Source organism: Motacilla alba, chromosome 2, assembly GCF_015832195.1.
Source record: "Motacilla alba alba isolate MOTALB_02 chromosome 2, Motacilla_alba_V1.0_pri, whole genome shotgun sequence".
Taxonomy (NCBI): domain Eukaryota; kingdom Metazoa; phylum Chordata; class Aves; order Passeriformes; family Motacillidae; genus Motacilla; species Motacilla alba.
The window spans coordinates 18,937,501-18,961,924 of record NC_052017.1 but is presented as its reverse complement, the minus strand read 5'-3'; the positions used below and the strand labels follow the sequence as shown (position 1 = coordinate 18,961,924).

The 24,424-nt window shown below is 36.7% G+C and overlaps 1 protein-coding gene across 2 annotated transcripts in view; it reads left to right on the top strand.

The window, feature by feature from the left end:
* The window catches only part of PLXDC2 (plexin domain containing 2), a 249,126-nt gene that overhangs the window by 157,399 nt on the left and 67,303 nt on the right, over positions 1 to 24,424 (top strand). For both annotated transcript variants that reach the window (XM_038128625.1, XM_038128626.1), the window contains exons 5-6: positions 18,587 to 18,709; positions 21,529 to 21,647. In XM_038128625.1, coding sequence (XP_037984553.1) covers positions 18,587 to 18,709; positions 21,529 to 21,647 — 242 coding nt within the window. The remainder of the gene's footprint in view (positions 1 to 18,586; positions 18,710 to 21,528; positions 21,648 to 24,424) is intronic.

The window sequence follows — 24,424 nt, the reverse complement described above, 5'->3', positions numbered from 1 at the left end:
AAAGTTTCCATGGTAACACAGCATAAAATCAATAAAAGAGTTGTGGTGTGATCTGAACACTGCCTCACCTCCAGGTAAAGTTTGAAGCAGTACAAAAACAGTACAGTTATCAGCAAACTGCAGATATTATTTTCTAATTCAGCCAGTTGCTTAATGTTTTTCAAGAATGACTCTAACTTCATCCTGTAAGACTGCCCTATTCTATAACTATAGGTTCTCCAACAGTTCAATTTAAGAATTAAATTGTTTTGCCCCATGGGGCAGGTGATAACAACTTAAGTAGCCAGGCAATAAATACAAAGGACCATGACTGGACCATTTTAGCAGGTCTGCTAGTGTTTTAATGACTTTGATCCTCATTAAATATTCTGTTTCCTAGTATATCAATTTGGTCTCATTACACTGCTGAGGTTGGGAAGGGAATTCATAAAATGCTCATGTATGCTTTTTGAGGCAGAAAAAGCTTTTTTCTTATTAGTCTGGAAATTAATGGGTATGTCACAAAATATACATGTAATAGTCTCACAAGCATTTGCTTTCAGTCAGTCATAGAGTAGGTTATTTTCACACCTGAAAGTATCACAGGATACAGAGACATTGAGGTTGGAAGGGACCTCTTGGGGTTATTGAGTCCAACCCCTTTCCCAGGCAGGGCCACATGCAGCCAGTTGCTTACAGCAGTAGCCACAGAGCTTTTGAATATTTCCATGGATGAATAGTCCACAAAGTCTCTGGAAAACTCCAACCTTCTGTTCTCAGGGCTAAACAGCCCTCTAATAATCTTTGGAATGTCCTCACTGGAATGTCCTTCACTGAACTCTCACCAGTAGTTCCATATCTCTGTGGTGCTGGGGAATCTTTTTGTGATACTTTTGTGATTTTTTATGATACTTTCACAAATCTGTGAAGTATGCAGGCTGCATAACACAGATTATTGTTAAAATCTAGAGTTACTCTGTTAGGTATAGAATCCCTTGCCCTAATCTTTTCACAAAAATCCCTCAGTTAGAAATAAATACTTAAAATTGAACAATGAAATTCAGAAAATCTACTGAAATTCTTGCAGAGGGTCAGTTGCAGAACAGTATTCCAACCTGGCCAACAGAAAGCCTGTTTAATGGGGAAAGACACGAAGTGTTGGAAACATGCAGCCTTGAGAAAACAGAGAGGACTTGATTGCAAAGACCAGTGCCTCAGAAAAGAACTACTCAGATTAAGGATAGGGAAAAGAGGCTTTGAATTGTGATGTGCTGAGAACTGACAGTAAAAGGAAAATTTATCTCTGAGCAGAAGCAGATCAGTAGCAGTGAAAAGTCAAGATGAAATGTTCAATATAAGCAACTGAGTAGTGAGCAGTACCAAAGGACATAATCTGCAACATTGGTGTCATGAATTCCTTGCTTCTTCAGCAGTAAGAGGAAGAAAAAGCAGGAAGAACTTTGGTAAATCCCGCCAACTTTTATTGAGGTATCAAAAATCAGCTGAATACCTTTCTTCTGACATTTCATTCAGAAGACATTTGACTGACTATGCATAAGATTGAAGGGCATAGATCAAGTAGAGAGTTGTGCCTAAGAACTGTATGAATTAGATAAGCCAAATATTTTGTGCCGTGATCTTTCTGTGTAGTCAATTTTGCTTAATTTTACTAACTGTCTACAATGAATGTGGAGATTTTGCCAAGGACTTCCTATGAACACAATATGAACAATTCAACTTTCCATATAAAATTTAGACATAATTGTGCCTTATGAAAATAAAGCACTAGTTTAGACCAAAATATGTCATTTACCGGTGGTAACAGCTAGCAAAATTTTGGCTTCTTTTTTTTCTTGGGGGTGTGGGGGGGGGGTGGTTACTGTTTTTGTTTGTTTCTTTCTTTCTTTTTGTTGTTTTGTTTTTGTTTTGTTTGGTTGGTTGGTATTTTTTGATAGAAGGGTTGAGTTTGTTGGAGTTTTTTTGGTTTTTGGGGGGAGGTAGATTTTCTTCTTTCATGTTTAATTACTGTTAGGAGACCTGGAAAAACTGTGCTCGAGTTATACCCAAATTTTTCACCAATTTAAATAGATTTCATTAGAACTTTCTCCCTAACATGTGCAAGGACAGCTTGTGAATTATGTTTCACATTACTAACTCAATGGAAACTCAGCAATATCAGAGTAGGATTTGTGTGTACTCTGTCAAGAGAGATGCTTTTCTAAAGATCCCATCCATCATGTCTAAAGCTCTTCTCGAGTTTGGATGATTCACGTTATTTGGTAGTTACATTTTGTCCTCAGCACTTATAAAAAATAAAATTGTCACACAGCAGTTCAATTTGGACTTCACCCAAGAACTCCTGCTACCTGATGCTGGTACTTATTCTACAGTGTATGAGTTTTCCCAGTTTACTAATTTGCAGGTGAAGTGAAAGGGTACAACGTGCGCATCTTATAAAAAAATTAAATGTGCAAAACCATGCCGATGACACATTCCCAAATGAAGGCCTAAGTGTAGCTGAAATTAAATTGTCACTACAGAAATGTGTTTAACTGTACATGTCTACTTTGGAAGTGAGATGTATCGTGCTGAAGAGAAAGTGTGCAAATAAGTAATGTTTTAGTAGAAATGGTATGCTACTGTTTACTCTCTGTGTAGAGTTCCAGCATCCTGATCTACACAAAAATCACCCAGGTTTTAAAACACTTAACAAAGGGAACCAGAAGAAGAAAACAAAGCAATGGTACTAGAAGTAAATGTACAAACCTGTAAAACCTACATATGGAATGATTAATGCCATCTTTACAAAAAAAAAAAATAGGCAACTTGAGAAAGTGAGATGAAGTAAGGAAAAAAAATTGTTGTCTTTGTTCTAGAAAGAGAGGTAGCACCATCCCACTGCCCAAAATAGCCTGCCACCTTTTACCATATTTTCTGTATTGATTCTTTTAAATATATTCTCTGCTTGCTCATTTCAATAAATGCTAAGAAATAAGAAACATATCAGTGGCATTCTAGAGTTGTTTTCTAGCTAGCAATAATATATACATTATATTGTATATATTATTGAATATATATATATATTCAAAGGTTTTTACAATACTTATTTTCAACCTAAAAAGTAGCTATATTATCTGAGCATTATAAATGCTTAATTAAATATACTGGACAAAAGATATTATTATTGTTATTGTGATTTTTAAAGAAGCAATAGCCTTTGTGCAATGAAATCTTTCCTCTTTCTAAATGTAGAAGGGAAGATGAAACAGGAAACAGGGCAAGAGAGATGGAACTCACTTTCAATTAAGGATATATTTGCTTATGTAGTCAATGAAATGAAAAAGGTAATTCAGAGTGCCTAATTTAGCCTTCTTGGATAAAAGCCTGTTAGCCTCCGCAATAGGATTCCCTCCTCAGAGCTGGCCCCTTCCCCCTCTGCAATCTGGAAACATGCTGAGAGCAGCCAGTGCCAAGCATGCAAAGATTTCCTCTCTTGTGCCTAAGTGAATGTATGATTTCCATTTGCCAGAGGTGTAAATACAATTTTCTCTTGAGGTTGGATGAAAGGTCTGGAAGCAGCCTGAGGCAGAAAGGTCCCTAGGCCTGGCTGGATTCTGTTTTTCTATGAGTCTGTTCAGCAAAATAGGAAACACTGTCCATGGCATTCAGCCACTTGCACTGCAAGACATATTTGACTGCCAAGAGGACTGCGTGTGAATGTCTCATTAGGGCTGAAGATCCTGACTTGGTGTTCCCAGATATCTACACCATCTTTTAAGGTAATAAGAGTGTAGAAGATTGAACTCGGATTCCATGTATGGCTGAATGGTAGCTGACGTTCTAATTCAGTGCTATGATAATATTGGTGGGAGATAGAGATAGGCATTCCCTTTGTTAGAAGAAATTAGTAAGTGGAAACAGGACTTCATGTCAAAACCACTAGTGTTTTTGTCCACAGTAAGCACCCTAAATATTTACTGAACTCAACAGGTACTGAGGGACCTTTGAGCCTTTGCAGACACAGGCCCTTAGATACTTTTATAATTTGTTAAATGAGAAAACCCATCTCTGCAATTGGTAGAATATTCAGCCCTTTAGGGCTTTTCATTTGTTTGTGTTTCCAGCTTTTGCAGAATAACTGAAGCATTACATACTGCCATAAAATTACTGGATTTTGTATAGCTTTCACTGTAAATAATGTGCATGTATTCTATGAAAACTATTTTCCTGAGTGTTTTAAAATCTACATTAAAATTTAGGTTTATATTTAACATAAATCGAATAGTTGAGTTCTCTCTTTGTGGTTCCATCTTGTGAATTCATCACTCTTATTTCAATAGTATTTTTAATGGCATTTGGTCCTTCTACTCTTTCTATAGTTTATGTTAAGTGATAAGAATTAGAGACATGTCTGCTTTTTTTTCTATTGAGAAATGGTTTGGCATTCATTTAAATCAAATTTATAAGCCGTTGTGTTCAACCTGATAAGGAGTTTTCAAAAGCTGAAAGAAAGAGTGTGGATATGGTTTCTTAAGAACCAATGTTTTCTGCAATAGAGAAGGATTTCTGGTTTAGTGTTTTTAAGTATCTTGTTATAATAATATTTTAATTTCTTTTTACTAGCTTATTTTGAAGCTGAGCACGAATGTTGAACACGTTGATCTTGAATGACCTTGAATGTTAGGCATTTAAGCTCAGAATTTTCATTCCATGAGATTTCCTTCTCATGCCTCATCACTGAATCTCTGTACTTGCAAATGAGAAGAAAACCTATGTCTCTCCTGTTTTCAGAAGCATCTTTCAGTCGTTGTTGAAAAGGTTTTTCAGCAGTCTTAAACATGTAGGGAAGTGATTTCACTTTAGGAAGAGGGGATTAGGTCATCTTCCTAGAACTGATGAAAAAGAAGTGAAATCTATCAGATTTGCTCTTACTTTCTACTTTCAGAGGTAAAAAAAAAAACATGTTAGATGTTGTTTAGGCCAAAAATTTTAGAAGGTTGAGAGGGAGTAGGATAGCCCAATGAGAGTCTTAAGTGGAAATTGAAAGCTCAAGAGATTTTCAAAGTGACATGTATCATAACAAGTTGTGGAAGGCTGGGAATTCATGAAGACTTTGAATTGACATAAGCCTTCACAGTCAAGAGAAGAAACAGTTTCCCTCACTGCTGACCTTGTCTGCTAGCTATCCTGGGATAGCAGAAGTGCTTACACTGCAGTTCAGTGAAGAGGGGTGATGAAGCATCTTTTTGGTACTATTGCTGGCTTGATCTTCTGTTCCTTGGTAGGAGGTGTGCAAAAGCAGGTAAAGTGTTGGGGACCACTTTGGTTGGATGTGACATTGTATGAGGATGTGAGTTTACATAACCTTGATGGGTTTATTAAACGAGATAAAGAACTGGAAATTGAATTTCAGTCGGAAAGTGTGAGTCTAGTCTTGGAGGCAAAAAGACTGGCAGGAAGATCATTAGTGACAGATTGGTGACAACCACTTTTAAAGTTATAAACTCATGTGGTGGTTTTATTTTGGTGCCAGCCCTCTGTACTTTATACAAAGGGCAGGCAGTCCTGTTCTGTGATGGACATTTCAAGGCAGTTTCCCCAAAAAGGTAGGAAGGGGAAAGGTTTCACTTCTGATACCATCATTTTAACAAACAGCTTCAGAGAAAGCAACTAGACATGGTTCTCTGGTGACTGCTACTTGGATTTGGGCAGTACCAGAGCAGTCCTCTTTCTACTTTTACCTTTCCACTTTTACCTGCTGCAGAAGGAAAAGCAGCAGTGGCAACATGATTTCGTACATAATTATGTTCATCCTGTGGTACGCCTGTACCAAGTTTTCTTGTGCTAGGAGCTTTGCGTGGTACGCCTGTACAAAGTTTTCTTGTGCTAGAAGCTTTGCTGGTCCTAGTTGACATCTTAAATTACTTAGTTGAGTACACACAGATAAAACCAATATAAGTCACATCAGTCACATTGGTAGAAATGCTCAGCAGTGATGCTTTTGAGATGTTGTTGATCCTGTATGACTGAGTTTGTGCAGAGAGTAAGAAGATGTAGTTAAGGTTTATCTCCAAATAAAGGAGGATGGGTAGTGAATAGAGAAATTAGGGACAGAAATGTGTTCTTTAAATTCCGTATTGAACTTGCTTCTTATGCAGTACTTTAGGTCACAGAAGTGCTGACGTGACCAATTGGAAACTGACCTCTTCTGCTCCATACAGCTTAGTGCAAAAGAGGCAACAAGCACCAGAGCAGTTCAGGAGAGTATATCCCTCAGCTCTCTAGTCCAGTATTATCACTGAGTAATAGATGTGGGGGTGATCATAGTACCTTTGATTTGATGGCTTTCTCAATGTATCACTCCTGTTGATCAGACGTGTCCCAGCCATTATTTCCTCTGTCAATAAAACATACTATTCTATCACATTGTATGCCAGTGTATTTCACACTCAGAGTCCTCCTTCTCTCACTTTACTTGATGTAGGAAGTTGTAAGATATTCTCTTTTTCAAAACCCCACTCTGTTGGATACCGTACAAAGAAATCAAAATGCACATGATAATAGGTCTGTTAATGCAACAAAGTCACTCTGCTCCTCTTGGTCATTTGTGCTCTTGCCTTCCTCACCAGCAGTGACTCAGCTCAGGAAGCTGTGCTCTGTGTCAGGAATCGCTGCAACTTCACCACACTCTGTTGTAGTGGTTGATCTATGTCAGCAGTGTATAGATGAAGCTGGGTCTGACCCCTTACCAAGTTCCTGGTTTTCTGAAATGTCTCATAAAATGCTTGTGTGACTAAAAGTGTTGCACTACCCTTTGTACTAGCTATCCCTTCGTTACAATTCCAAATGAATCAAACTTTCAGGAGGCCTTTACTTGGACTCAGTAACAAAATCTTGGTTTCTGCTAGCTATGACTTGCCTTTCATATACTCAGCACAATTAGTAACAGAGGGTAAAAAGCTGGTTCTTCCTTGCTTACATTTACAAAACACATTTCTGGTCAGAACAAATTATGATTGTTTTTATGTGTTTTCCTGCCTATGGTAAATTTTAAAACATTGTAATCATCACTGAGGACTGGCTATTGCAACTGAGTCCCCAAATCAGAGAGGACAGATCCACAGTTTTGTGAGAAGATTATCAAAGCAAAAATAATGCTGGTGTTAACCTTTGAACATTTTCTTTGTTGTCTTAGTGCCTCAAAGTGTATACTCAGGGTGGACATTTGAAATTTTTTGTTCCTGCCTTTTTCTTAATTTCTTGACAAAGGTCATCAAATCCTCTGGCAAAAAATATTTTTTCCCCTCTATTAAGATGTGTATGCACCTTACCTAATGTGATCATGTACTCTGAACAAGCAATTATGTTCCTCAAAAATGGGATATGAGTTGCCATACTGATGGCAACTTGTGAAAGTAGCAGCTTCTAGGGTATAAAGTTTGTGCAAGAGTGAAAGTAATAATCATTTCCCTAATGGAGTCATTACAGCAGACAGAAGGATGACAAGGCATATGCCTACACTCTCTCAAGGGAAATAAGTAGAACCTGCATTATTTTGTTCAAACTGAACGAAGTAAAAAAATTCATAGGTTCTCCATTTTCCCTCTGCTGCCATTCATGACCTGCAACAATGAAAACAGATATGAGTGCAGCTGGTAGCAGAAAGCAGTTTTGTTTCTGCACCTGCCTGTGCATGCTTCCTGAATTTAATCTTTCAGGAACTTTATTTCTTAAAAAATAATAGAATGTGAACATGACGGTATTTTTTTTTCCTGGGATTTCATGAGAGACAAGATTTTCTTCTTGCATCTTGGTGGTTTAATCCATACTCTCCATTTTGTTATTCATTCAAAAGGAAGTGGTTAAAATGCTCATGGAAAGAACTGTCACCACTCTTCTGTAGCTGTCATCTGATGTGAAGAGCAGCCTATTGTGTCTTATGCCACAGACAGACATTTCCCACCAAAGCACGATGAAACAGCCTTATCCTCATTACAGCTAATGTCTGTGTAAGGCTTTCTGCCTTAGATTAAGACTAGACTTCTAGCTTTCCTGATATAACTTTTATCTTTTGGGTGGGTGATGAGACATGGGGCTACAGTTATGCTTTACCAGCTTCTAATATTGAAAGGAATGAACATGTTTTCTTTGGGCAGACCCTAAATGGCTGTTCCTTGGCAAATACAATCCAGCCACATCTGATGATTGCTTTTACTAAGTCTAAACATAATTATGTTGCAACCCACACTTTGGCTTAGGAGGCAGGGATCACTGTTTACGTACCCTGTGATTATATGGCATTTACCACAGATATCCTATTGCTGCTTGTAACTTACCATATGATTAAATGACCAATATTTATGATCAGAGTGAAGTGTGCATTGTATCATACATCTTCCATAACGTAGAACAACATTGTAAGTTAAGTCCTTTGCTTTTTAGAAATTCATTTTTGGTCTTGTTTCGTCTAAAGACCTTTTCTGTTAAGTTCTTTTGCCTCTTCTTCCAATAGCCATATTTTAGCTCATCATGTGATGGTCAAAATATTTACTCAAAACATTTTCAATCTCAATCATTTAGACTTTCTTTCAGATCATGTACCAATGCATACTGAATTTATGAAAGATGACCCTTCCAGTCTACTGCAAATGTCTAAAAGACATGAACCATGTGTTTTCACATGTATTTTTACTGAGGCACAGAAACATAAGCCCAGTTTGATGTGTCTGTTAGTACATGCTGCGCACTGCTATAAGGCACCCCCCTGGCAGGGCTGATGTTGCTGTACAATTAAGTGCCCAGGCAATCCATCACAGCATGTACAGTATTCCACTGATGAATACACTTCAACCTGCTAGAACCAGCCATGAGACTAGGCAGAACTATATTTACTAGAGGCCTTTGTAGAGATTTCACACAAGTCAGCTTCCTCCTGATGGCTTTTTAGGCCTATGAGAACTATGAGCAGCACAGCTACATGCCACCCACAGCCTAGCCATGGCCTATTTCTCACTCATCCCTTTAGAGCACTTATTCAGTCAAAAAAAAAAACCAAACATTACTTTAAAATAAAAACCCTAAAGATGTTACTTTTATTTTAGTCTTTTTGTTCAAAGTTGAAGCTAGTATACTTCCTATGACAGACTTGTAATCATTTAGTTCAAATTAGTATTGAAATTTTTTTTGTCCTTTATTCTTTTTGGTCAGATAATTAAAACCTTGGACTTGGAACTGGGACACAGCACAGGTCCTGTTCTAATAGGAAGATAAGGGAAAGGTTTTTCTTTAATTAAAAGAATTAATTTGAAATGAGAGTGTAATTAACCAGTTTGACAGTGCAGATTTTCCTGACATCATTATAGGACTTTTGTTAAGTTACTTGCTTAGAGAGAAAGCTTCATCTTTTTGGATCTGAGTGACTGTCTTCCTGTGTTAACTGCACTGAGAAAGACATTTTGGTCTTCTCATTTCCATCATGTATTACAAAGTTGTGTATGACCATGAAGGTAAAAGCCATGAAGGTCTTTAGTACTGAAATTTCATAAAACTGAAATTATCATATAGGAACACTTTATACAGGCAATATTTCTCTTTATGTAAAGGAAATTTGTCCAATTCCCTACCTCTTTGTGGAAGTTTTTGTGTGTGCTTTAAATTACAGATCAATACAGTGCTTTCATGTGAGGTAATTTGCTTTAATGTAACTAATGTAGCAAAAGAGAGGAAACACAAGGTGTTTGATGATACCAAAGCTAATGTGATTTAATTCTCAAATTCTAAACACTGAGGCTAATATATTCTAGTTTTCCTCCACTTAGATTTTTGCCTTTTCTCTGTCTAGTTCTGCTCTAGGCCAGATTTTTTTCATAGATTAGCTCCACAACTAAAGAGCATAGCCCAAAATGATTGTAAGGTAACAAGTGGACAAAGGAGGCAAAGAATGTATAAAACCAAAATTGTCTCAGCTTCAGGATACAGTGTGTCTGCTACAAATCTGGTTGAATATTGTTGTTATTTCTTGCTGTCTGCTCCTCACTACACCTGGCTGCCACCTTCACTGCCTCCACATTTGTCCCCTGCCCAGAGAGCTAAACCAGCAAACTGATCTTAATCAAAAAGGTTTGGTGTTTATTTAATTTTAACCCAGGGTAGGGGTTCCTCATTCAAATTATTGTTTGCCATTGATTCCACTAAGATTAGAAATAAATTGTTGGTGAAATTTGTTGAGTGGTGTATCCAGTCCTGTGCATCAGGCTGAAGTGACAGAAAGGAGCAGAGCTAGCTGCTTTTCCCTACAATAGCTGCATTGAGTCCCCTTGGGAGGGATACAGAGTTCAACAAGAGAAAAGGATAATATGCGTATATTGACATAACCTTGAATTGAGCAATAAGCAACAACCTCTTTCAGAACACAAAAGCTCAGCTTCCCTCCCCTGAAGCCCAAGTTGCACATGGACATTTACCAGCTTCTATCTCACTGTTCTGAGCTGTACATTCACTGCTGAATAGTTCTGCTTGAGGCAAACCCATGCTGCCTCACCTCTCTGAACTCTGTGTGCAACACCAAAAAATGTGGTGGGAGAGCAAGGCATTGGACAGCACGTAGTTGTGGCAGTAGAGGAACACAGAGCTAAATTCCCCTCTGAAAAATTCCCAATAGAATGAAAACCATGTCCATTATATGCTATTTCAGTATTATTTTTTGTGTATACATGTGAAATGTAATTTAGTGGTGTCTGAAACTTCTCTAATGTTGCATGTTAGTCTCTGCAGTCTTCCCTGACATGCTGTGTGCTGTTGTTTTACATGAATGTGAATATTATATACATGGGATTTGCTTAAGTAGTTTATGAAGGATTAACAGAGGCAATGCAATAGTATTATACAATGGGTGTGGAATTAATCTCTGCATAGAACCTGCAAAGTTATGTTTCAAATAACATTAATTTCTTGCAGTAAAACCCCAGACATTCACCAAACTGTCTTTCTGTTTTGCATAAATTTAAAGCAGGTTTTTTAAAATTTGAAAAATTTTATTTTTGTCTTCTGCAACCTTGTTGCTTCAAACTTCTATAGAATGAATGACAACCCAGTTTGATGGCATCCAGCATTTTTCTAAACTCTATTATTCTTTTCCTTACTGAATTTTTTGAAACATTGGAGAATAATGATTTCATCATAACCTGAAGGCTTTTTTTTTTAATTCTTGTGTATCATGTGATTGAAGTTTCCTGTGATTTATCAGGTAAGAAATAACTTTGAAAGTTAGCCTGGAACAAAGAGAAGAATAAACAGAGCAAAGGCAAAAGCTAATAACAGTTGTTTATTTTTTAAATTCTGTGGCAGTATAAGAGACAGACAGCAGCAAAAGTAAAAAACTTCTGTATGGATATTATGACAGTTTGATTCAAACATGAACCCACACCCCCCCCCCCCCAATTATATTAAATGTCTACAAACATTAAAATTCCATCCAAAAATCATCCAGTACCATCCACATTTTTTAATTGGAGACAAGATCTATTCAGGCATGAAGATGTTTTACCTGACCAGTAAATAGCAAAAATAGACTGCAAAGTACCAGAAAGAGACTGCAAAGTTTGATTTTCCTTTAAGAGCTCTATTCAAGCCTCTTCCAGGGATTCAGCAGCGCCAAAGTTACTACAATGACACAGCTGCTAAGATATTCATCCCAAGTGAGATAATCCTCCTGTCAACCTCTTCTCTCTGGTTCCAGTCTGTCTAGGAACTGTGATGGTCTTTGTTTGGCTGAAGCTGAGGGGCTCTTGGGAGCTATCGCATGGTGGTGTCTCACCAAGTAGATTAAGTATTTCATGCCTCTTTCCAAGAATTTTCTCTAAGTATGATCAGAGAGGAATAGATACAAACCATCAGACTCTAAATAACATTGTGGTTTCTTTCTCCTGAAGTTGAGAGCGTTGCAATTTAGAGTCATTAAAAGTATATGAAGAGATACTTCAGTTACAATTATATTTGCAAGTTTTTTGCATTCCATCACTGTCCTTTCTTAAAAGTCCTCTTGCTCCTATGTTCTACCTAGTGGCATCTGACAGTCTCCTGACAGGGTATGTCTTGTGGCATTTTTTTCAGAAGAAAAACATCTTCTGGAAGAGTTTCATGATACATTGTCCCCTAAATTCCTTCACTGAACTGAATAGGATATTAATCAGGATGGATTATATTCCACTGGATCATAAACTTTTCAAAAAGAGAGTGAATAGCAGGGAAACTACAGCAAGCTGGAAAACTTACTGACATTTACTCAATGTCATAAATTGCATGTTCCCAAATATTCCAGATAATGCTTGCTTTAAGTATTAACAAAGCAGCAGGGAAAATAATGGTGAAAAACTAATTTTCTGGCCTTTAAATATCTACATAAGATAACACAGAAGTACAGAGAACAGTATGAGAATTGTGGGTAGCTTTTCTTTTTACCCTCATGCACAGACTCACAAGAAAGCCTTGTAAGGTTATGCAATTAAGAGAAACAGTTATGCTCATGCCTTCTGGGGTTTAGCTTTCAGATAGCCCACTTTTTCAGGCCAGAAGAAATGGGTAAGACATTCAATCTAGTCAGGCAAAAGCAAAGCAAAAAAATATGTATAATCTCTCTCTCTAATTCATTTTTCCCAGAAGGCTAGAAAAAAAATCATAAAAGCATGAGAGATTGGTTCATTTTACACTGATCTTGAAAGCTCATTAAGGTATTTAACTTTCATGGAATGTCTGAGGGATCTGGAGTTGCTGTTATCCTTTTGTTTAATTACACTGTAATCTTCATACAATTACAGTGATGATAAATTTTTTCTACAGACATAACAATAAATTAGCCATCTGGGGATAAATGACATTACTCAAAGCTTACTTCACTGAAATATCAAAGAAAAATTAATATGGCTATATAGGACAAGGTGTGAAAGTAAATTGCATCGTCTGTTTCTAGAATTCAGCATTCCAATGTATTTTAGGGGCTGAACAGCATAACACATCCTTGAATTTGCTTCATAAAGAAATATTTGGTAGAGAAATATCTGGAAAAGCACAGGCAAAGCCATTTCAGCACAGTTGAAAAAGATACGGTGCAAAGTTTTGTGAGCTGTGCTTTATACACCTCTGCAATACTTTTCAGCTTCACCAAATAAAAACATGAGCAACACTACTTCTGATGTTTTATTTCCATATATCTTGCCATCTTTCCATGTAAATATCTCTTTTGTAGTTTATTTCCAGAAACAAGAATAGGTTCATCAGGTTTTTACTGTTACTGCTGAAGAGAAGAAAAAGAGTCTAAGATAAAAATGTGGTATGTCAGAAACAATGAGATGTAAAATAAGAAACATCCTCAAAATAAAATGAAAGTCAAAATTCTCAGCAGCATTAATCAAAACAATTGCAAAAAATCCTACATCCCCCTGAACTTTCAACAAAAGAGAAAAATTGCAACTCTGGATCAATCAATTATAAATTTTTGTGCTCTTTATGATAGCAATGACATGTCTATTTAAAGTATGATTTCACATCAACTTATTTCACTGCTGTTATTTATCACCAGCAGACACAATAGTTCTTTTTCTCTCTCATTTTCTTTTTGCCAGAACATTTTTCCTTTTTAGAAGACAAAAGATATTATATAGTGTTAGTAACCTGACCTGGGCAAGAACTAACAATTACTGAGGGTAAGACTGGTATATTAAGTGCTGTTTCAGCTGCAACTTCCCACCTGTCTTCTACTAGAAAATAACTAAACTAAAAATAAATAAATTTTAAAAACTCTTAGGAAGAAACAACAAATTCCAGTAATTCAGGTAACTAATGTTGGTTTTGCATATTAGGTAAAATAGTTGATATACAAAATAAAATATAATGTATATAGAAGATCAAAATACTAAATTAAAGTTGTATTAGGGACTGTGGTAATGTTTAGGCAGCAGAGTGACTGTCTCTGTGGAGGGAGGTGGGGAACTGGCCCTTAGCAGACAGAGACAAATCCACTGTAGGGGACAGCTGAGCCCTGGTGGCACCTCTAGGGGAGCCTGTTTTAAAAAAGTGTAAAAAATGTTGCACTTCAGTGTCAGGAGTGAGGCAAAATGCGTGAGAAAAAACCACTGTGAACACCAAGGAGAGAAAAGAAGAGGGAGGAGGTTGTCGAAGCACCAAAGCATCTGTAAAGGAGACCAGGCTGGAGCAGGTATTTCCTCACAGACCATGGGAGAGCCACACTGGAGCAGATATCCACTGCAGCCTGTGGAGGACCCCACACTGGAGAGGTCCTGGAGGAACCATGGGCTGTGGAGTTCTCACAATGGAGCAGGTTTATCCTAAAGGACTGCAGACCATGCAAAAGATCTATGGTGGAATAGGAAAAAAATGAGAGGGAAAGGACTGATGCGGATGAATCGTTATGAACTGACCACAGGTCACATTCCCCATCCCCCTGCACTGCTCAGTGGGGAGGAGGAGGTGGAGGAGATGGGAATAAAGGAGTGACACCAACCAAGTCTGGGAAAAAGGGAGGGGTGGAGGGAAGGTGTTTTAATCTGTCTTTCTCACTATGCAAAACTATTTTATCTGGCAGCAAATTAAATTAACTTTCCCTAAGTCAGTTCTTCCTTGCCCATGACAGCAATTGGCAAGTGTTCTCCCTGTTTGTGTCTGGACACACACATTTTTTCATTCTCTTTAGTCCCCTTATCCTTTTGAGGAAGGGATTTGAGACAGCAGCTGGGTGGACAAGGGGCAGATGGCAAAAGTCAACCCACCACAGAGAGAGACAAGGGTTTATCTTACAAGTTAGTTGTCAGGCAGCTTACAAGATGGTTATCAACCTAGGTAATTCTGTTGTTGTTGTCTGCATATCCCATATCCTACTCTCTTTAGGCACTCTTCAAAGGACTCATTGCCTGTGCTACCTTGAAACTATATTTTGTCATTCTGTTGGCAAACATTGTCAAAAAACTTTCTAAGTGATACTGAGTTTGTGCACAGCTAAGAATATGAGAAAGGAAAGCACAGAAATCTGATATGCAGCGTGTTGCAACCTTGTACATTAAATTTTCTTTGTAAACTTGATATGTTAGCATGCAACAGATAAGCATATTTTGGAATGGGTAACTTCAGCCATAAAATGCATTTTTAAATCAAGTCAGGGTCCTGCATCAAGTGGGATTGTGCTTTCATGCTTAAGTGGTAATATATATTTTTTTCCCTGTTTGTGTGGGTGTAAATTTGTACACTGTGAGAACTAGAAGTATACTCTTCTTGATTTACAAGTGGTTTTAGTATTAGTTCAGCCTTAGTTTTAGCTAAATTTATATGAACATGTTTAACTTAAAAAATGCTGAGCACTTATCCCTATTTGTCTTCATTTCAGTATTTAGGAGCATATTATGCTTCTAGGTAGACTGCTTGTGGAGAGTTTTGGAAAAGAGCTCTACCAGTGCCTCCCACAAAAGAGAGATTAAGTGGTTCAGGAAATTGCAGGTCTGAAAAATTCTTCCTTGACTAAATGAATCAACCACAAACATTAAGCATTGTCAGAAAATTAGGTCACAGATAACATAAGCCAATTTTCTGTGGAATTCCGTCCCAGAAAAAGTTTATTTTACTTTTGCTGCTCTTTTTAAGTCATAGTTGAAATGATAAAATGTCCATGGTCAATGGTGGCTTCATCTTGTGAATCTCTGGGATGATTTGAAATGACTTTGTGTTCCTTTTCAAGTTGTTCTGATGCATGACTGGAGTTCTCATTAGAATGATCATCATGCAAGGCCTGCCTGCTTCCCAGCTATCATCCACCTCCTGCTTTCCATTTTTGTCTATAGTAGAGCTGCATCCGGCAAATACTTCGAAATACGCTTTGTGGTTACTAATTACTTGGGCTGATTTACTTAGTTAAGTGTTCCAGCACGATTGAGTCTTTTCTTTTCCTATTGTATCTGCCTCATTATTAGTTATAAGGGTGACATTTATACTGTAAATGGCATGAAAGCATGAAAGGCAAACTGTGTAAGTGCAGGATGATTGTGCAAGGGAAGAATAAGTACTGAACTGTTAAGGCTAATTATAATGTATGAATATGGATTCAAAGGTTTTGTTTGTATTGTCTCTAAAATATTTTTGAGGAATGGTTTCAAGGTTATAGACCTACCCACAAGTGTGTTAAAATATGTGTGCAGATGTCCAAAGGGATAATAAGGAGCACATAGTATGAAATGGAATTCTGTGTAATAATACCTACTGAAAATGTCTAAATAAGCATAAGGGATTATTTATCAAGGGAATGACATTTCAGAAGCAAACACTAATAAGCAGGAAATAGTGAAAATGCCTTTCAGGGACTATACTTTGGCAAGGTATTTGGGTATCCTAAAATAAGTAATAGCATAAAATCAGCCACACTTATATATTCTGAAAGCTCACATTTATGAATGACTTGCAAATATGTGTGGGCAGATTCTCTTTCTAAACTGGTGTTTCTCTCTCCCTATTACCAAAAGAGAAAAGTGGTATTTAGATATTCAATTGGAAGAATCTGGCCCGCAGTTTCCCCCTGTGTCCGCTACAAAAAAAACAAACAAAACAAAACAAAACAAAACAAAAAGGTTTTAGTTTAATCCTAAGAAATAATTTAGTAGTTAGGGAGTGCCCAGATATTAAAATACTGTATCTTTTGAATACACAGAAATGTTTTAAATGAAAAAAAAAAAAAATCTCAGTCCCCACATCACCCCTTTGTCAGATACCAAGTCTTTGCAACTGAATCTTTTGTTGTATTTTCCCCATGCTTGACTTTTTCTTAGGCCCCCTATCACCACCACAAGAGCTGACTTCACAGAACATTATCTATAAGTAGCCATACAGGAGAATTACTCCAGAGAGAACCACCTTGTTTGTTTATAACATCTTATGACTTCTATAACTAGTTCCATGAGCAGTTGTCAAGCATTTAACTGTGTATTTCAGAAGAGTACAGGAGTAGAAGGATGCCTAAAGTACTCCAGAAACTTAATTTTTCATGCACTCAGAGATTTCCTATATGATATCAAACAAATCTGTTAATGAACCCTCCCATCTCACACTGGTCAGGATGGAGATATTGTTCAGAAAGTGAGGTTGCACACTAACAGTTTTCAATAGTATACATTAATACCACTTTTGATCAGGTTCATATTTGGTTCTGGAATTTCACAATCATGTTTTAGAGTTAGATTTATAGGCTACTTTATCACATGTTTTATTGCAATGGTACTAAAGGTAAGAAGAAAGGAACTCTTGGCCTTGGGGGTGAAGGGTTTTGTAGAGGAAGAGAGACCCTCAATATAATTGAAAATGGAAAAGGAAACATAAATCAGCATAATTAGTGTTGAAAATAATGCTACAATTTTCCAGTAAAGAATTATATTTCTTTGATTTATATGTCTTTCTAATAACATTTTTCATGTTAGAAAATTTTCAGCTCTAATATTATTCTTGTTGTTGAGATGTTTACTGGTGGAATATATGTCATTGAATCAATAGAAGTAGAAAAAGCAAAAACATCATGAGACACCCTCTGCTAGGGAACACTAGGAGAAGAGGTAATATGCAAACATCAGTTTTGAAGATCTGTCTGCGGCTCAAATCAACGTAAAGGCAAGGGGTAACAAAAAGACTCATTCTAGGGCAATGGGAGTTTTTAAATCAAGCTTTCATCTGGGCACTTAAAATAATTAGTTCCATTAGCCAGTTGAAGTGGAGTTGGCAAACCTAAACAACACAGGTTTATTTGTAGACCAGTTATTGTTTAAAATAGGAGTTTCTTGCCATTAAAATACACTGATGTTGGCTTTGAAGAAAACTGCAGAATTACTGTATTCACCATAGATGACTGGTCTTCTTTCAAAGGAAGGACTCTAATTCCAAATCAGTAAGAGGTTTTGGATGAGCACTTCAGATGAAAGAAGCCCATATTGATCTGAGGAGTACTGTCGATTCAGGGATGAATAGGACAGACTAGTGTGTCCTGACACAGCAGAGAATGTCGTAGAAATGTTGCTTGCCTTATAAACCTGAAAAAGTCCTATCTGTTCCACTTTCCATCTGACTTTTTTTTTTTAAAGGTTGTCACCTCTAGGCTGAAATAGTCCCGAACTCTGTGTCTCTAGAAATATGAAAAAGGGCTAGACTAACTTTAAATGAGGTCACAAATTGTGTGAGCAAAACAAACTGCAAGTTTTTGGAAAGTATGGAAAAAAGCATTATGGAATATGCCTGGTGGTAAATGGCTTATTTTCATAGTGCCACATACTTGCATTTTGCTCTTAACTGGAGTTATTCTTCCTTGAATTTTCACTGGTTTTTATTTCTATAAAAAACTTTCTTGAACTATTTGTTCCATTATTCATTTTGGATCTTGTTTTTCTGGCAGCCATCACAGATGTTTTTCTGAAGTTTTAGCTCTTATTTAATTCACTATAAAATTTGTGGTGGGATTAATTTCTCTCAGATGACCCTTTAATGCTCCAGCAATGCCTAATTCAACCTGCCATTCTATTAAAATCTTTTCAAAATTTACTGAAATGGTCTCAATTTTTTTTTATTGTAGGTTTCATATATACTGGAGAAGTTGTGCATCGAATGCTAACAGCTACTCAATATATTGCACCCCTAATGGCAAATTTTGACCCCAGTGTGTCAAGAAATTCAACAGTCAGATACTTTGACAATGGTATGTAGCAGTCCTTGTCTGTATCCCTTGGCTCTTCTTATTTTTCCAAATAACTATTTCAGAAGAAAGCATTGAGGATTTAATTTTTTTTTGCTTTTTGTTTTTAATTTAAAGGCTATATAGAACATGTGACTTGACATCTATAAGCAATTATTAATTTAGAACACAGTAAAGAATTATGAATGCCTTTTCTTAATTGAGCAGATATCATCTGGGTGTTGAAGTACATAAACTCAAACTAGCAATGCATTTTATCAGTTTTAGGAGGGAAAATCTGTCTTATATAACAGTGTAAATTCAAAGTGTTACTTCAAAGTATTTATAGTGGATACCATCTGTCCACTACCTAAAATGAAAATAGCATTTGTGGAGTGCAATAGCAAGAATACACAGAAGCAGGGCAGGGATAAGGTTAATAAACCTGTCAATGACTAAGTGTTCATGGAGTCCCAGAATTGGAATCCAATACCCTCATCTACCCCATGATTTCTCAACAGTTCCTTGTAAAAAAGATTGAAAGAAGAAAAGGCAAGCTGCAGTGTTGTACTTGAAACTCTGTGAGAAGTTTCAAAGCCCTTGAATGTGTGGATATTTTTCTCTTGAAGTCAGTTGTAATCGATATTTTAGAAACATACCCTATGTGGTTAAAAGGCACCTGGTGCTTTACCTCAGGCCTTTAGTGATCAGCTACAGTGACAGTTAAAACTTAGAGAGTTTAGTATTGTGAATTAATATCATGACATCCATGACTTCCAAATTGTCCTGGATACATCTGTGCTATTTTATGTATGCTTATTTATAGTGAATTTAAACAAAAATTGCCAGCAGGTTCGAAACCATTTCATACTTCCAGAAATATTTTTATTAATTAGATCAGTTATCAAAATGTATTCTGTATCTTTTACATCGTCATAACCTTTCCTTACAATCTAGCCATTGAAATGTTTGTTTGTAAAAAATCCAATAAAATGCTTACATGAGAAAATCCTACTCCTTCCATGAAGAATTTTGAAACAGAAGAAGATATAATTTTCATGTTTTAAATTATTTAATATTTTATCCAGAGAGTTATCATCTTTACTTAAAAAATCTGAGGATTCTGGAGATGTTGGTAATTCTCATGATAGTCCTGACTTCCAGTCTTCACACCAGGTGTGCCAGGCTGGATCATATGGCTTTCATTTCAAGGCTGAACAGTTATTTGAGATTTTGGCTTCTTCTTCATGTGTAATGCATCATCTTTTGAGCTCCATGGGCTTTAGGACGAAGAATTTTCTATCTTAACACAAGTAAAAAGGAACTGAGCAGATTGTGTCTTCAGTGCCTTATTTCTTACTCATCTGTGCTTTGTCCCCATGAGTAAGTGCTCTGCCATAAAGCAGCATCTGTATTGGGACAGCACAGAGTGTGGGGATCCATCAAAGTCTCACTGGTGGAGCTAACTCCAAGGAACTTAGGTACACACAAATCTACATAAAAGCCTCTGGAATGAAAGAACAGTTATGGTGGCAGCTGATTTCCATTTTTGCTTGGGGTTCTGAGGTGCACATAGATCTGAAGTGCTCAGTGAAATTCTGAAGAAATTCTGGCTAATTGTGCTCTAATAAGTTTACAAGTTATACCTTTACATTTAAAATAAAGGTAATAACTTTAAATTTAAAGTAAAATTTAATGCAATAAAAGAAATATTCAAAAAGTAATTAATGAATGTGGTCACAAAGGAAAAAATGCACGGTGTGCACAAATAATGAGTATCTGCTATACAGAAAAACACAAAGAACAATAATATGGTGGACTTGGTACAGTGTGGACCCAAAATTTGCATGCTGATAGTTTCATGACAACCCCTGCCAAGATGTGTTCATGACAGTTGCAGCATAGATCTGTAACAAAAGATTTTTCAAAAATATATTAAGCTGAATATGTACTGACCCATCATGAACATTCTAGGAAGAAAGGAAATTAAAGTCTGAATCAAAGCACATAAACTTCCATTACTGCCAAAAAGAGAAGTTTCTGAGGAAGGCATATAAAGATGAAAATGTTATTTTCAGTAAACACAGTTTTGGTGATAAGTGCCTCAACATCTGTAAAATATGCTCACAGGGTATGCAAGTTGCTTGAGAAATATTTTTAGTGTGGTAAGTACATCTTCAGCCAGTGAACTCCTGTGAATATTAAAAAGGCTCTTGCAACTGAATCTCTGCATACCAGACTCAATATTTACCCTGTCTATGACTTCTCAGTGAGTTTGATTTGAACTACATTTATTTATTGCCAACCCCTAACATTTCTCAATTTGCAGAACCTCAGCAAGGGCTTGTACCATGCAGGGAAAAAAAAAAGTTATTTAATTAATGCACAGTTAGAGGAAGAATCTGAATTCTTGAAATAATAACTTTTACTAAGCAGAGAATGCTGTTAGCACTTCACATTTCAAAGCCATAAGGATTTATGTATAGAGTGTAAAGAATGTCACTGCAAAGAAATAGTAATGGCAGCACACCTGAACTACTGGATCCTACCTTTAATTGATTTCTTGTGAATTTCAAACAAGATATTTGACCACTCTTGCTTTAGTAGTAGTTGTGCTGTTTGTGTAGCACTGTGGTGTCTAGGTTTAAGCGAATTTCAGTTTCAACTTGTGTTTGTAATATCTTTGGCATTTCAAGGTGTAGAGCTGAAAGTTGCTAGAAAGAGACAGATCACTGTTCGCATTTCAAGTAACAGCAGTGAAGTACTTTTCCTACAATCAGTTAATATATTTCTCACATTTTTTTCTTCCTTTTGCCTCTCTACCCCCGCTCTGGGGTTCACAGGCACAGCACTAGTTGTCCAGTGGGACCATGTACATCTGCAGGATAATTACAACCTGGGGAGTTTCACTTTTCAGGCCACCCTTCTCAATGATGGGCGTATCATTTTCGGCTACAAAGAAGTAAGTCGGGTCTGAGGATTGTCATTTCAGTGGACAAATTACTTTATACATGTCAGGAATTTCCCAACATTTTTGTGGGGGAGGGAAAATTTTTGAAAGATCAGTTATATAAATCATTTTTGTAAGATCACTATTTTGATGAAAATGATCTATTATTATTAAAGTGATGTTCATATAATTGACTTCAAAACATCAACATGACACAAATGTACTAATCCTGGATTTCAACTGGGCTTTTTTGGACGTTTGTGAGTGTTAAAAGTTCAGTAAATTCCTGGGCTTTTAGTAAATTCCCCATGGGTTTTGAAAGATAGGATCTAATTTTTCAATTAGTCTACCCAATCTTGACCCATTTCAAAATACTCTAGAATCAATGGTTATTGTTAAAAGGTCACCTATTTCCTGCAGCTGTAGTTTTTTGGCTACTCACATATTTCAAAGTTCATATATTTGAAACAAGAAATAACTGGTTTGTATTGCTAGCTCTGAGGTTTTCCATCTGTTTGGTGATAAAATTGCTCAGATAGAGGCCATTTGGTTTGCCTTCATAGCACCAATATGTTGTCTTAAATGGGCTCTTGTGCATTCTCCAAGTGTTTCAGAATTCCAGTTGTTGCTTTGAGTGTTTTGTTTGTTTTTTTTTTCTAGAGTTGCTAGAGCTCTGGAAACTATAGCCTGTTTGAATTTCAGTGCTTTTGCCAAGAAAGGTTGGAGCAGGTGATCCTTGAGGTCCCCTTTCAATCTGGTATTCTATGATTCTCTGATTCATGCAAATAAGAAACAGAAAGTAGACAAGCTTAAATCTCTAGTGACAAAATTATGTCCTCTTTTCTGTTTGTTTTTGGTTTTGCTTGGTTTGGGTTTTTTGTTCTGTCTTGTTTTATTTTAATCTATTTGGCATGCACACTGTGACTTTGTCTTCAAAATGCAACTCTCAGTTATTTTCCTTTTAGTAAGAAACTCTAATGAGTGATGCAACCAATTGTCCAGACTTGGAGAAATCTCTTTTCTCTTCTCTCTCTGCTATAAAACACTTGTGAGCCTTCAGGCTCATTTTCCCTGCCTGTGTTGTAGCTATGCACCTTTAATGAAGCAGAAATAATAACATTCTTCTGCCATTCACTAGCAAGCTAGACAGGATCTGGGTTTTTCTGCTAGCAGCAGTCATACCTTCACTTAAGACAGATGTCTTTGCAGCTTGGAAAGGGATTGTTGCAAGATACTCTTACTGGATCAGTATTGTAGAAAAAAAGAAACTTCTGGTATGCCCAGGTACATGGCTTTCCTTTTCTTATAAAAGACATGCTGATGCAAGGTCTTCTTGGGTTTTTTTCTGAATGTTATGTGCAGGTTAGAATCTTCATCTATGAAAATGCAGTTTATTTGCATTTTGAATCTTACTTCATATAAGCTTTACTCTGCTTAAGACAATGGAGCTCAGTTGTACTTGATCAAAAGAGTGCATAAAAGCTTTGCTTATCTCCTGTTGTTGAAAACTTTTTAAAGAAAAGCAAAAACTTCTAAAGACTGCACAAAATTTCCTGCCTTCAAGACCTAGAGGGATGGATACTAGTTTTAAGATAAATTTGTCAAGAACTATATAGGCATTCTGCCATTAAAATGGTGACAATTTCAGGAGACTTCTATTCCTGGTTATGAGATGCACTGCACTCCCTGTTACTATCTAGCCCTGTGCAAATTTGATCTAATATGATGATAGAAGTCACTGCTCTAAATTGAAACTATCTGGCATACATTTTGCACAACAGAAAATGATGATGCAGAGTGTCAGGTAGTTGAAAACATTATTCATTTAGGAAAAGAGGAGTAAACAGGCCACTCCTTTACAAGTGGTTCCTAGAATTGCAGGGAAGTATGACATCTAATCCATGGTTAAACAATTTCTGAGCTACATTGCACAAGCTGCTTGCTCTCATTACATTACTGGAAGCTTCCCCCAAAACCACATCGCTTTTGTGGGTAGGAGTTATTAATGTTCTGTTCATTTATCTTGAGACAGAAAACTGGATTTTGTAAATGTAATAATGTGCTTTTTGCTACTGGTAAATGTTTGAACTCATCCCTTCTCATGAGTTATTCCTGTCCTGAATGGAATTTCCAAACATTACTTTAAAACTATTGCATATAACTAAGGAAAGAGATTTTTTTTTAAGTGGTAATAGTAGTGTATTAATGATCTGTAAATCTTTTTTGACAAAAGATTTTTCTAAACATTTTAGACCATTATAATTAGTGTATTTCATCAGAATTACTTGGGGAATAGGTTTTGAGACTGAGATTTCTAGACAACTACACTCTTTATTTGCAGCCTTTACTCCATTACCACTACCTTACCTAAATGAGGAAAATGAAATAAAATTGCCAATCACTGATCAGACACAAGTTGTCTGAAAAGAACAAACATGTCACTTATCATTTTAAACTTGGTCCTGGTGCTTATAAGCCTCGCTAGGAATTTATTTACTTTGCAGTGCTGAATCCATTGCTTTCTGAGGAAGTCCTTCCACCTGGAGCCATTTCTCTTGCTGCTGAGTTACGTTGTCAGGTGCCCCACTAACTCCAGTAAGATTACTTGTGTAAGTGCATGACTAAAAGTTGCACAAGATTTCTACTGTCTTTTTGGTGCCATTTATTTTAGCACCACAGCTCATCAAAAATGACAGTGATGTATGGCAAATCTGAGAGGTCTTCATGGCACTGTCATTGAATATCCCCAAGCTGGAGCACCATGTAAGAAATACAGCAAACAGGTTGCC